The 14,616-nt window shown below is 41.4% G+C and overlaps 1 protein-coding gene across 5 annotated transcripts in view; it reads left to right on the forward strand.

Annotated features, from left to right (window-relative positions):
* LOC108708803 (teneurin-4) overlaps positions 1 to 14,616 on the forward strand; it is an 878,105-nt gene that overhangs the window by 759,551 nt on the left and 103,938 nt on the right. For all 5 annotated transcript variants that reach the window (XM_041582864.1, XM_041582866.1, XM_041582867.1 and 2 more), the window contains 2 exons: positions 1,033 to 1,227; positions 4,805 to 5,005. In XM_041582864.1, the coding sequence (XP_041438798.1) occupies positions 1,033 to 1,227; positions 4,805 to 5,005 (396 nt within the window). The remainder of the gene's footprint in view (positions 1 to 1,032; positions 1,228 to 4,804; positions 5,006 to 14,616) is intronic.

Below are 14,616 nucleotides of genomic sequence, written 5' to 3' on the forward strand. Positions count from 1 at the left end.
GTATAGTATAGTAAGGCTCTTCTAGGAAGATTTCTTGGTTGTTATAGTAAAATAGAACTCCTCTAGGAACATTTTTTGGCTGGTATAGAATAGTAGCACTCCTATAGGAACTTTTTTTGTGGTTGGTATAGAATAGTAGGACTCCTCTAGGAACCTTTTTTGGTTGGTATAGAATAGTAGGACTCATCTAGGAACATTTTTTGGTTGGTATAGTATAATAGGGCTCCTCTAGGAACCTCTTTTGGTTGGTATAGTATAGTAGGACACCTCTAGGAATCTGTTTTTGTTGATATAGTATATCAGGGCTCCTCTAAAAAACCTTTTTTGGTTGGTATAGTATATCAGGGCTCCTCTAGGAATCTTTTTTTGGTTGGTATAGTATAGTAAGGCTTTTCTATGAACTTTTCTTGATTGTTATAGTAAAAAATAACTCCTCTAGGAACATTTTTTGGTTGGTATAGTATAGTAGGACTCCTCTAGGAAACTTATTTGGTTGGTATAGTGTTGCAGGGCTCCTCTATGAGTCTTTCTTGGTTGGTATAGTATAGCAGGACTCCTGCAGGATCCTTTCTTCTTATAATATAGTAGGACTCTTCTAGTTTGGTACAGTACAGCAAAACTCCACTGGAAACAGATCTAGGTTGATACTATATCTCCCCAAATCCCTCTTGACCTTGTACATTGCTGGTACTGTATATTAAGACAACCCTGAAAATCACCATAGTTTGACTCCTAGAAATGGTCTTAGGTTGGTACTGAGCACTAGGACTCCCATGGAAACCGTCCTATGTTAATAAAAGGACACTGGGACTTGCCCTGTTGGTACAGTATGGTACAATGTCCCCGTAAACTTACTTGGGTTGTTACAATGAGACTCAACAAGAAACCTTCTTAAGCTTGTACAGTACAAGGCGCCATATGTCCCTTTTTGAGAGAGAGTTTATTGAATGTAGGTTCTTTATAGAGTGCTTCATTCAGGATAACTACCTACCCAACAGGTACAAAAACCTCCCGTCTTATTTTATTCTCCAGCGTCGTGTCCCGTGTTGTGTAGTGGAAACGGACAATATATGAAAGGTCGGTGCTTGTGCCACAGTGGCTGGAAAGGGGCAGAGTGTGACGTTCCCACAAGTCAGTGCATCGATGTTACCTGTAGTAACCACGGCACTTGCATTATGGGTACCTGCATCTGCAACCCTGGGTACAAGGGCGAGAACTGTGAGGAAGGTAAGAGGTTGCCTTTTATACTGTCATCACAAAGGTCCCGTGTTTATGCATTTCTGATTCACGTGTATTATTTCTCATCAATTCTATTGTTATTGTATTTGACACAAATATTTGGCATCTTCTGCTATCCAGAGCTTACAGGCTCTTACTGACGAGCGCTTGTAGCTGCGCTCCCCTACGATGCGTTTTTCTGCGTTCAGCCGCAAGGGAGCGCAGGAATAGACGCATTACGTTTTTTCCAATGGGGCTGTACTCACACAGACGCATGTAGGTGCCAAACGCAGGTTGAGACGCAACATGCTGCATTTTTCCTGCGTTCGGCGCCTAAACACGCCTGTATGAGTACTGCCCCATTGGAAAAAACGTAATGCGTCTATTCCTGCGCTCCCCTGCGGCTGAACGCAGAAAAACGGAACGCAGTAAGAGCCCTTAGGGGGTTATTTATCCAAGGTCGAGTCTTGTTCTCCAGAAAAATTTGAGTTTTGAACACAAATTTTTGGGTTAAAAAAAAAAAACTAAACTTTTTTGGGGTTTTTAAGAAAGAAATCTTGAATTATTTGAGATTTATTATACCCCTAAAATACTCCAGCTAAAACCTGTCGAGGTCGTGTAGAAGTCAATGGCAAAGGTCCTTTCAGCCATTTGAAGATGTTAATAGCTTTCATGATGGTTGAGTTTTTTTCGTTGGGTTTCGCTCGAGAACTCGATTAATTCGAGCAATTCAAGTTTTTTCCAGCGGTAAAACATGATTAATTCGTGTTGTTCAAGCCAAATTCCCAAGTTTGAGATTCATTTGAGATATAAAAACCTCAGAAAACTCTAAAATTCGACCTTTGATAAATAACCCCCTTAAAGTCACATGACATATACCCACCCACAAAACAATGTAAAATTGATCAGAGTTAAATTTACAAAAATTTTTTCATGATATTAGCAGTTTTATAATTGTAATACTGTGAATATGTAACAGGAACGCAATCCACCGTTCTGTCCGGGCAGGGGCGATATCTGACCAATATTACATTTATTAGTTGTGGGGTCAAGGTCGGACTGGGCTGGAAGGACACCAGGAAAAAACTGTGGACCCTGCTGCCCCAGACCTAAATTGGAATAGGTGTGGGATCTGTAATCCGGAAACCCATTATCCAGAAAGTTTAAATTTACGGGAAGGCCATCTCCCATAGACTAATCAAATAATTCACAGTTTGAAAACTGATTTCCTTTTTCTATGTAATAATAAAACAGTCGCTTGGACTTGATCCCAACTAAGATATAATTAATCCTTATTGGAAGCAAAACCTGCCTATTGTTTAATTAATCATTCAATTACTTTTTAGTAGACAGCGTATGAAGATGCTAATTACAGAAAGATCCCATATCCGGAAAACCCGAGGTCCCAAGCATTCTGGATAACAGGTCCCATACCTGTATATCTGATTACATTTAACCCTCCATCTGTGCATGTATGCAATTTTACAATTTTAAAGGAGAACTAAAGCCTAAAAGAGGTTCAGCAGCCTTATAACAGTAATGATCCAGGCATTTAATGTTGCCCATAGGAGCTCCCCATCTTGAATATGGTTAGGCCATAATTTGAGTGACAGCACTATATATATATATATACTGTATATAGTGATTCAACCGCTAAGCTGAGGAGCCCAGAGCATGTACTGTCAGACAGGGTCTCCCTTGAGCCACAATTCAGGGCTACAATGCCATACAAATAACATATACATGTTAAGTGAATAATATTATAAATGGCATATAAGTCACCAAAGTTTGTGATTCACCTTTAAATTTAAAAAATGTTATAGAATGGCAAATTCTTAGCAACATTTCAATTGGTATTCAATATAGTTTTTTTAAATTATTTGTCTTCTAATTCTGACTCTTTCCAACTTTCCAATGGGGGTCATTGACCCGTCTAAAAAATAAATGCTCTGTAAGGCCACAAATGTAATTGTTATTCCTCATCTTACTATACAAACCCTCTCTTATTCATATTCCAGTCTCTTATTTAAAGCAGTGCATGGTTGCTAAGGTCATTAAGGCCCTAGCAACCATATTTCTGAAATTGCAACCGGAGAGCTCAGGTCATTTTGTCTGGTCATGTGACTTGTGCCTGCACTTTAGGATGGAACTGCTTTCTGACAGGCTGCTGTTTCTCCTACTCAATGTAACTGAATGTGTCTCAGTGGGACCTGGATTTTACTGTTGAGTGTTGTTCTTAGATCTACCAGGGAGCTGTTATCTTGTGTTAGGGATCTATTATCTGGTTACCCAGTGTGGGACTGGGACACCAGGGGCCCACCAAAAACCTTAGACCAGGGGCCCAATCTCAGTACTACAGTATTATTTTTCTTCTCACTCAACCTCTATTCTCCTAGTCTCTTTTCTTTACATACTATAATGTATTATTCTGTCTACTTAGCCTCTATGTTCTCATAGAAATAGGGAATGGCCATGAAATCACTGAAATTTGCAGAACAGCAGTAAAGAAGGCTAAAGTTTATCAGAGCACAAGTCACATGACTGGGGGCTCCTGGGAAACTGACAATATGTCTAGCCCCATGTCAGATTTCAAAATTAAATATTAAAAAATCAGTTTACTCTTTTGAGAAATGGATTTCAGTGCAGAATTCTGCTGGAGCAGCACTATTAACTGATGCGTTTTGGAAAAAAAAAGTTTTCCCATGACAGTATCCCTTTAAAGGTGAACAACCCCTTTACTGAAAACATCTCCATTAATAAAACAATATTTTGGTCATTCCGGCACGTACTCCACAGACCCCTGTTCACCCGTGAATTCCTGCGCCTTTGCCGAATATCATGTACGGTCCACTACCCCACCAAGAAGTGGGAACATAAAGACGGCGAGAGTTTGACTCGTCACCATAAAGAGAGTAGTATCCCAGGCCGGCGTCTACGAGATTAAACTTGCTATTGTCTCCAGCATGAGAAAGGAGCTCATTTCAGCTTGAAAAATGTCCCCAGGATTATGATCAATGGGAAGGTCGGAGATGCACATTCCCCTCGGCTGATCCTTGGCTGCAGAGCTGAGGCAGCAGAAAGGCCGTCACATATGAGCGAGACCTTTATTTCCCACTGACCTTCATTGCACTTCATGATTAATTAGCCAGTTATATGCGCCTGTCAGTGGTCTCCTCATCTCTGTCCCTCCATTGGGAGCTTGGGATTGTCTCACCGTGCACCTTCCCTGTGACTTTCTGCACCAGCGCTAACAGATCTCACCACATTCCATCGCACGCCCCAAACAGTCCAACACATTCAGCACTCACACACTCCTGTGAGGATCCACTGCCATTTTCTACACTGGTCATGGACAGGAAGTGGCAGCCATTTTGTATTACAGGAAACACTCACTCTCTTCTACAGACTGACATATATGATATAAATCATTTTACTTGTCTTCAAGTCCTATTGATTGGTTGCTCATCCAAGTGCAATACGTTTGTGTTGCTTCTCTTTTGATTGGCTGATAACATTTGCCTACAAGTTGTTGTTGTTGTTTTTGATTGGTTATTGCTGCCACTAACTCGTACACGACCCGTTACAGTGGACTGCATTGACCCGACGTGCTCTGGCCGCGGGGTGTGTGTCCGAGGAGAGTGTCACTGCGCAATCGGCTGGGGAGGAGCCAGCTGTGAGAACCCACGAGCCACCTGCTTGGACCAGTGTTCTGGACACGGGACGTATCAAACTGAGACTGGCGTCTGCTCATGTGACCCCAACTGGACTGGACACGACTGCTCCACAGGTAAGTGCTCTAGTGAAAGATACTCTTAAAGCAGTGATTTTCAGGCTTTTTTATGTGGGTTTTTCCTAAAAAAATCAAAATGCAAAAGTATATTAAAAAATATTATTAGAATGGCCTAACAGGTTTCATGCCTGTCGGAGCACTTACTCCTAGGTTTAGCCTATAACTAAGTGCCCCAACACACATGAGACCTTTCTCTTTTTTGTCCTAATAAATGGCTTTATATTTTTAATACTAGGGATGCACCGAATCCACTATTTTGGATTCGGCCGAACCCCCGAATTCTTTGTGAAAGATTCGGCCGAATACCGAACCCTAATTAGCATATGCAAATTAAGGGTGGGAAGGGGAAACATTTTTTACTTCCTTGTTTTGTGACAAAAAGGCAAGCGATTTCCCTCCCCACCCCTAATTTGCATATGCAAATTAGGATTCGGATTCAGTTCAGCCGGGCAGAAGAATTCGACCGAAACCAAAAAAAGCCGAATCCTGAAGCAAATCCTGGTTTCGGTGCATCCCTATTTAATACACGTTTGCCTTTTGATTTTTTTTTGGGGAAAAACCCTATTTATACCTTTACTCTCTATTTGCTATACACACCCTCGAACTGGGATGAATGGTTTCCATTCCATTGGACTCTATTGTAAAAAGAAATTGCCTAAAGTACAAGGTGTGGTGCCTTTATTTATATGCTTTTTACTATGGTCCTAACATACACGATTATTAGGGGGGGTTTTTTTACTATGCTTTGCCTCCTCTAAGGTTTTCTGCTTTAAAGGGGAAGTGTCACCTTAAGAAATAAGATATTTTATGATGTACAGTAAGTCAAGCAAAATAAAAAAAAATATTTACATTTTGTTTTTTGTTTTTTTAGTAATGTCCTCTAATGTACTTGTAAAGTCTAATCATGTCCCCTCACAAGCGCCTTTTTTCCCCCAGAGAAAACAACCCCAACCTTGTCAGTCTCCCCTCATAATTTAACTCTTCCCTCCCTCTAACCAGTTTAGTTGCACTTAGTCTCTGCACTCTCTCCAGCTCATTTATATCCCTCTTAAGGACTGGAGTCCAAAACTGCCCCCATACTCCAGATGAGGCCTCACCAGGGACCTATAAAGAGACACAATTATGTTTCATCCCTTGAGTTAATGCCCTTTTTTATACAAGAACTTTATTTGCTTTAGTAGCCACAGAATGACACTGCCCAGAACTAGACAACGTGTTATCTACAAAGACCCCAAGATCCTTCTCATTTAAGGAAACTCCCAACACATCAACTCAACCAACTCATTAGATGGTGAGAAGGGAAAGGGAATGTGAGGAGAGCAGTGACATCTCGGAAGTGGAAAATGGAAAGTGAAAGTAATTGGTCATAGAGAAAGGGCAGCCTAACTATGATTGACAGATGAGATTTTTTTCAAAAAAAGTTTGATGTTTAAAAAAATAATAATATTTGTTTCATGTTTAATATGAAAAGGACTTTTATTATACAGATTTTTGGGATATGGGTCGACTTTAAAGACCTCTTTCAACATTTGTTCAATGAATAGGGCTTGTGCTGAACACAACTTTTTGCCTTTTGTTTTAATTAAGAAATCAATATGGTTTTCGTTATCTCCTGCACCAAACTTGAAAGCAGTTTCACTTCCTCTTTCACTTCCTCTTTCACTTCCTCTTTCACTTCCTCTTTCACTTCCTGGTTCTTGCCGAGTCACTGTTTGTAGAGGAGTCGCTAGTAAACAATCCCCAGATGTGCCCACTGTTTAATGAGCTGCTCCTTTTGTGGAAGTCTAACAAAGGCTAAAGATTAGGGATGTGAGGGGGTTTGTTTTCTGGAACCCCCCATATACCCCACTCTACCCACCCTATACCCACTCCCAGGGATATGTGGGAATTTAGGAGGAAACAATAATGTTGTCTTTTAGTTAATTTGTGGTTGCGGGGGTGCCTCATCCGGCCAACGAGACTGTAGTCGAGGTTTAACATTAGAGTCAGACCAAAATAAAAATATTCCTTCCTTCCGTGCCTTCTTGGAAGCTATTTTAGGGGTGATTTTCCCTCTAAGGCCTGTTGCGTTTCATCATTGGCAACCTGACAGCTGCATCACGTACTGACCCAGAAGCCACAGATCACTATTCATCCAAGCAGCATCGTTCCAGCTGAGTGGTCAGACACTTGCCGTACATGGTGCTGTTGATGGATCAGGATCCGCAAGGCGCGTCCATGTGCCGCATTCAGACTGTGCAACTAATGTATCTTTCTAGACATTGTCATATCTCATTGATCAAAAAAGATGCTGGTGATGAACCAGAGCTCCCTCCTCGGGCCTTTAAACACTGTATATTCAATCTCAGGTTCCATGCATGTCTTGCCCTAGGCCACCCACATACTTGGGGAGAAGACTCCCCAGCCTCCTCCTTCCCTTAAACATCTCATTGAAAGGGTGTGAATATTTCCAGAGGAGACATAAACCCTCTCCGGTTATTGGAGTAAATACCATTCAGCCAAATGGAGACCACAAGGTCAGGTGTCTGGTTTTCATCAACAGATATGGAACCAGGAGGCCAAAAGGTTAAAGTCTACCATTACTGTACATAAGCCCACCACCCCCTACTAGAAAATTATTTATAGGCCCCATAAATCATGGAATCAATTAGTAAACTGTATCAGGCCATGAAGAAGTCATCAAATTCCCAAGGGCACTTCGTTGTTTTAATGGCGAGATGAGATGTGGAGTTGGGAAAACTTGTTGACAACAAAGTTGAACAAGGATTTAGGAATATGATGTTAAAATAGTGCTAAAATAGAGCTGCACAGCTGGAGGCCCATGGGACTCTCCATGGCAGTTTAAAGGGGTTGTTCACCTTTAAATGAACTTTTATTATGATGTAGAGAGTGATCTTCTGAGACAATTTGCAACTGGTTTTCATTTTATTTTACTATTTGTGGTTTTTGATTTTTTATTCAGCAGCTCTCCAGTTTGCAATTTCAGTCGTCCGGTTGCTAGGGTCCCAATTCCCCTAGCAACCACACATTGATTTTGAATAAGAGACCGGAATGTGAATAGGGGAGACCTGAATAGAAAGTTGAGTAATTAAAAGTAGCAAAGATTATATATTTGCATTATTTTAGATGGGGTCAGTGAAACCCCCCCTTTCCCATTTGAAAGCTGGAAAGAGTCAGAAGCAGAAGGCAAATATTTCAAAAACTATAAAAAAATAAAAAATGAAGAGCTGTTGATAAGTTAGCCTACGAGCGCCCACTTTAGGCTCGAAACGCGTTAGGCTTATGCATGTCCTGAACATTGAATGTGGTCAATAGTATCCTACAAAATAAGCGGGTGTTTTCCCACTCAAAACATGGAATCAATAGCCCCAAATCTTCCACCCCCTACAACCACGACAAGGAGAATTATATGCAATCACTGGCCCTTTTGGGTTCAGAATCTCCAGCAATTGTTCAGAAATTGCTTTTATTAATGGGTCAGCGACCCTGGAAACCAGGATACAAATTGCTTAGTATTTCAGTCTGTCATTCAAACAGCGGCCTGGTTGCTGGGTTGAAATAAATCAATGATTAGAGAGCCATGAAACAATAATAGAGTCTTGTAAGTGGCACGAGATTTGAACCCCATTGGGCAATTACATTAAAAAGCAGAATAAGATGATAATATGTGAATGCTCCACCAGCGATTGGCTGTATATTATTACAGTGCAAAGAATAAGAGACGCAGTAGTCTGTGTTATGATTAGTGACATGCCCAGGCCAATCAATATCCGGAGCCTGCAGTGAAAGCCCCAGTCCCTCTGTATAAATGGGGACCATTTACAGCCATGAAAGGAGAGTAAATTCAGCTCAGCACTCGGGTCCAAGCAGCATGGGGGCAAATTTATATTGTTATTTTATTTTCAGCATTCAAGGAATGAACGGCCCATCTCTCCAACTGAACAGGCTGTAAAATCGATAGTAATTTATTTTAATAAGCTCCTAACCAGCTCAGTCACTTAATAACCCCGTCAGTGCCAGTGGATTGTAGATCGGCTCAGTTCTTTGAGGCAAACAAGGGGTTAATACTGGCTCAACGATATTCACGCGCACTCTAAATTCTCAAGCATCGGTTGAACATGGTTTTTATTGTTTATACTGGAGTAGGACTATTTGTTGAATAGGAGATTCAGAAATTGCAGCCAACAGCACATACAGCTATGGGACCTGTTATACAGAATGGTCGGAAACTGGGGTTTTCCAGATAAGGGATCTTTCCGTTATCTGGATCTCCATACTTTAAAGGAGAAGGAAAGCTAATGAGGCATTTTATTATTTAATAGATTAGCTGCAATAGTGCAAGTTAGAATGCTATACTTATTCTATAGAATGTTTTACCATACATGAGTAAAACACTATAGAAGATCTCTGTTTAGGATAGCAGCTGCCATATTAGCTTGGTGTGACATCACTTCCTGCCTGAGTCTCTCCCTGCTCACTCATAGCTCTGGGCTCAGATTACAGCAGGGAGGGAGAGAGGAGCAAACTGAGCATGCTCAAGCCCTAGCCCTGGAGGTTTCAGCTGAAAACAGTTAGTCTGATACAGAAGCCCATGAGTACACAATAGAAGGAAAGAAATGTGCTGTTTCTTTTGACAGAGGACTCAGAGCAGCATTACTTTGAGGGGTTACTGGTGTATTTATATAGACCTTTCTGATAAAGCTTACTTACTTTTAACCCTTCCTTCTCCTTTAAGACCTGGCAGCAACCGAGTAGGGGATGAAGCCAAAGGTGGTTGTTAGAGGCAGAAGTGTGAGCCGAGATCCGGGACCTTTGGGATTGTTCTGGGTTTTGGGAAACGGGGTGTGACATAAACTGTGACATAAACTACATGGAGCATTTCCCATCCGGCACAACTATCAAAAGCAAACACGGCTCATGTCTCCATCCGATAAAATATGATGGTGTCCGAGGCCGACTCTTTTTTCCCACTGAAATACATTACTTTTAACGTTTTCTTCTCCTTTAAGGGGGTTATTTACTAAAACTCAAATTTATCTCATCTTTTAATTAAACCAAACTCGACCAAACTCCCATCCATGATTTTATTTAACAGTAAAATAACTCGAAAAAGTTGGGTCGGGAAAAGACTCCATAAAATCGATCGAAAACTCAAATCGTATGAACTTTTATGATTTAGGATTTGAAATATTTTATTTGGTTTTCTCAATAAACCATAAAAATCAACATAATAACAAATAGTATGCAGAATAAGAAGATTAATACAATGACATATTATACAGAATGTATAATTTACAATGAAGTAATATGTAAAATAACATAGAAACTAACAAAATTTTATGATTTGATGCCCAAATCGCTCAGTTTTTTCCTCAATTTTTTTGATTATTGGACAAAACCCAGAGCGGATCGTGATATCTTCAAATTGTAAAAGGAACAACTGCCATTGACTTCTGCATGACCTCGGCAGGTTTGAGATCGGGGATTTTCGGATTCTGACTTTAAGCAGCTTCGGGGTTTAATAAATCTTGAAAAATTCTAATTATTTTTTCCCTCTAAAATCTACAGTTTTTGCCAAAAAAACCTCTACTAGAAAAAATCATGGTTTGGTAAATAACTCCCTTCTAAAAATCATTTAAACATTAATTAAACCCAATAGGATTGTTTTGCCTCCAATAAGGATTAATTATATCTTCATTAAGATCAAGTACAAGCGACTGTTTTATTATTACACAGAAAAGGGAAACTATTATTTGATTAAAATGTAGTCTATTGGAGATGGCCTTCACTTAATTCTGAGCTTTCTGGATAACGGTTCCCATATCTGTGCTGGCAAAGGATATTCTGCACCATGATCAGTATTTACGTACGGGTTTTTAATCGTATACTTGTATCAATTTGCACAGGAGTTGCCAGAATTGCTCTAATGAGCGAACCTGATGCTGAATAAGCCTATGAAACAGTGACCTCTGTTGGCCAGTTTTATTATGAAAAATGGTGGAATGCCTGGTGTGCTTCACATAGGAGCTTTTACATTAGGGTCTGAACCAAACTGTAACCCTTTAACTACAGTGGAATTTCATCTGTAACGTAGAATCTATGATGCCGATTTGTCTACAGGTATAGGATCCATTATCCGGAAAGCCCATTATTCTTATCTCCCATAGACCCAATTTTATCCAAATTTTTCTGTGTAATAATAAAACAGCAGCTTGTACTTGATCCCAACTAAGATATAATTAATCCTATTAGGTTTATTTCATGTTTACATGATTTTATAGTAGACTAAAGTTGGCCATAGACGCACAGACCCTATCGTACGAATCGAGGATTTGTACGATTTTCGGATCGTATGTGGCGAGTGCTGAAATCTTTCGTCCGGCAAAGATCGGTCGTTTGGTCGATCGGACACTTTTCATTTTGTCCCGACCGATCCCGCTGAAGCCCATTGTGCATCGTAATTGGATCGTTTAGCCATACGGCCGAACGTTCAGATTACCGCCGATATATCCATGCTCGTTAATGGCACATCGAGGAAAGATTCGCTCGTTTGGCGATGTGATGGTGACCATTAACTGTTTCATTGCTGCATCACAAAGGGGGTGATTTACATGTGACTTGTGACTATACATGTGACTCTGGTTTCTAAAAAGACCCCTGAGCTCGGTGCAGTATTGCTGCAAACTCCTTACTGATCGCCTCCGGGCCCTGCTGTTTTCTTTGTTTCCTTTAATCCCTCTTGTTATTATTACATTTAGTTTCCCTTTCACCGTCTTGTCAGAGAGGTCAAACACACACTCAGTGGCTCTAATAGGAAATATCAAGCTTCTTTCTGAAGTCAGACCCTTACAGGCAGCCGGCGTTACACCGATTCATTGGCCTCTTGCAATGGCTGCCAAAGGACAAGCGATTCTTTTTCAGATCTGGAAATAGAGACGGGTCAGAAGTCAGTCAGAGCCCCCGGCAGCACTTTGATCTATTTGAGAGGTTGCGAATATTTGTGAAGAATTTTCCACCTCTGATATGTATTGCCTTATTGATCCGGGGGAACAGAGGCAGAACAAATGTATAATAAATAAATATATATATATATATATGTGAGTGGGACGTGCCGCAGGACAGACGCACCTCCGGTCGGAGAGGAGGCCGATAAAAAAAGAAGACACTGAATAAATAAAAGATTGGATTGGACACTTGTAAATTTGTCTCTTTATGTGGAGCCATTGACTTAATAAGGGAGGGGGTCGTTCTCATACATCCGGGTCATACAGGGAAACTGCAGGCAAAATATGTATGAAAGGATATTGTAAGATTATATTAGATGGATTATATTAGATGGATTATATTAGGAAAGCAGGGGGTCAGCTTCTCATACTCCTCAGTAAATCAACCTTAGGGGCCCTGCAGCCTATTTATCAAGAAATTGTGAGCATTTTTCTCAGCTTGATTAATAGGCCTCCTGGAGTACAACAGCATAAGAACATTCTACTCATGGGACAAAAAACATGGCAATAGAAAGGCTCAAAACTGCCCTTGTTGCCCCCTGGGAGTTATGTGAAATAACCATTACAGATGTTTTTTTTTGCATTTGTACATGATGGCGTATATGTATACAGTATATATTGCCAGCGTTGGGTTTCCTTGTCCTTTAACACTAGCTATGCATTGAACTCTGTTTTTCAGGGTCTGGACAAATCCAGGGGTACAGATTTGGCTGAATAATAAACCCTTCTTCTGTACCAGAAAAGCTGGCGCATGGGCAGAAATACCCGCTGCATGCGTGCGCCAAGTCAGTTATATATACGGTTCAGATTATGGTTCAGATTCGTTCAGTAGGCTTTTGGTTTTGCCTGAATCATGAAAAAAATAGCTCAGATTTGACCGAATTTAGGATTTGGTTCATCCCTACTTAAGGGCTAAACTCCATAGCAAATTTTGAAGGATGGTGTCCGATTGATAAAACTCATCCTATAAGTCAGATGTAGATGCATGGGCCAAAATAGAATGGGATTTATAGAAAAAGCTGACGTGTAAACTACAAAGTAGAACTTGGTTTTCCAGTGATCCCTTGTGGTTTGGTGGGGAGGCAACGGGGACACCCGCAGGACCATCCCATGCGCATTGATGCCGCGGCGTCATGATGTCATTGCATGCGGCACAAATTTCAAATATTTAAAGGCACCACAGACTGCACATCCTTGCCCAGCATAGGTTCTGTTTGCTATAGTTCCTGGGTGTGATTTGGATCTCATTTTTGTGTGTGACTGTCCTGTAGTGATGTGCGAGTCAGGTGAAACCAGCACCCGACCCTAACCCGCCCTCCCTTCACCCGTGCCCGCTGGTGCCCAACTTCTGGGTTCTTTTTATAGACCCGCGCCACTCGCCCCGCTGATTATGTCACAAATGGGGCGGGACGAGTAGGTGTGCGGCTATAAAAGTGGAAGTCGGAAGCCGGCAGTGTAAGCTGACGGGCGGGAGAGCAGGACGAAGAGTTCGGTATCTGACCGGCCCGCACATCACTACTGTCCTGACCTTCTTGCCTGTCCCTGGATTCCGATTTGGTCCTGCGCTGCTCTCACTGTATTGACCCTAGTCTGTTCCCTGACTACGTACTGCTCGATCCCCGTTCATCTATTTTATACTCTGGTTCCCCTGCCGGCACAGAACTCCTCCCTTTGGTCCTCTCACTTTAAAGGAGAAGGAAAGCTCCAAGACAGTTTATTGCCAACAGATTAGCCACAAAAGTGCAAGCTAGAACGCTAAATTTATTCTGCAGAATGCTTTACCATACCTGAGTAAACAGCTCTAGACACTGTCTATGTTTGTTTAGGATAGCAGCTGCCATATTAGCTTGGTGTGACATCACTTCCTGCCTGAGTCTCTCCCTGCTCACTCATAGCTCTGGGCTCAGATTACAGCAGGGAGGGGAGAGAGGAGCAAACTGAGCATGCTCAAGCCCTAGCCCTGGAGGTTTCAACTGAAAACAGTTAGTCTGATACAGAAGCCCATGAGTACACAATAGAAGGAAAGAAATGTGCTGTTTCTTTTGACAGAGGACTCAGAGCAGCATTACTTTGAGGGGTTACTGGTGTATTTATATAGACCTTTCTGATAAAGCTTACTTACTTTTAACCCTTCCTTCTCCTTTAAGACCTGGCAGCAACCGAGTAGGGGATGAAGCCAAAGGTGGTTGTTAGAGGCAGAAGTGTGAGCCGAGATCCGGGACCTTTGGGATTGTTCTGGGTTTTGGGAAACGGGGTGTGACATAAACTGTGACATAAACTACATGGAGCATTTCCCATCCGGCACAACTATCAAAAGCAAACACGGCTCATGTCTCCATCCGATAAAATATGATGGTGTCCGAGGCCGGCTCTTTTTTCCAACTGAAATACATTGCATTTTGGATGTAGAGGACAAACTACCCCATCTGACATTCTAGCTGTGGGGGGGAGCAGATTTGGTACAGTCCTACAAATCTTGTGTGTGGTGAGTTACATGGCAAGATCAGATAAAATCTGACCCTCAAAATCCCTAAAGGTGCCCATACACTATATGATCCACAACCGTGCCAAATGATCTTTTTTTCCCCAATATGCCCCCCAATG

This window comes from Xenopus laevis, chromosome 2L (genome assembly GCF_017654675.1).
Source record: "Xenopus laevis strain J_2021 chromosome 2L, Xenopus_laevis_v10.1, whole genome shotgun sequence".
Lineage (NCBI taxonomy): Eukaryota > Metazoa > Chordata > Amphibia > Anura > Pipidae > Xenopus > Xenopus laevis.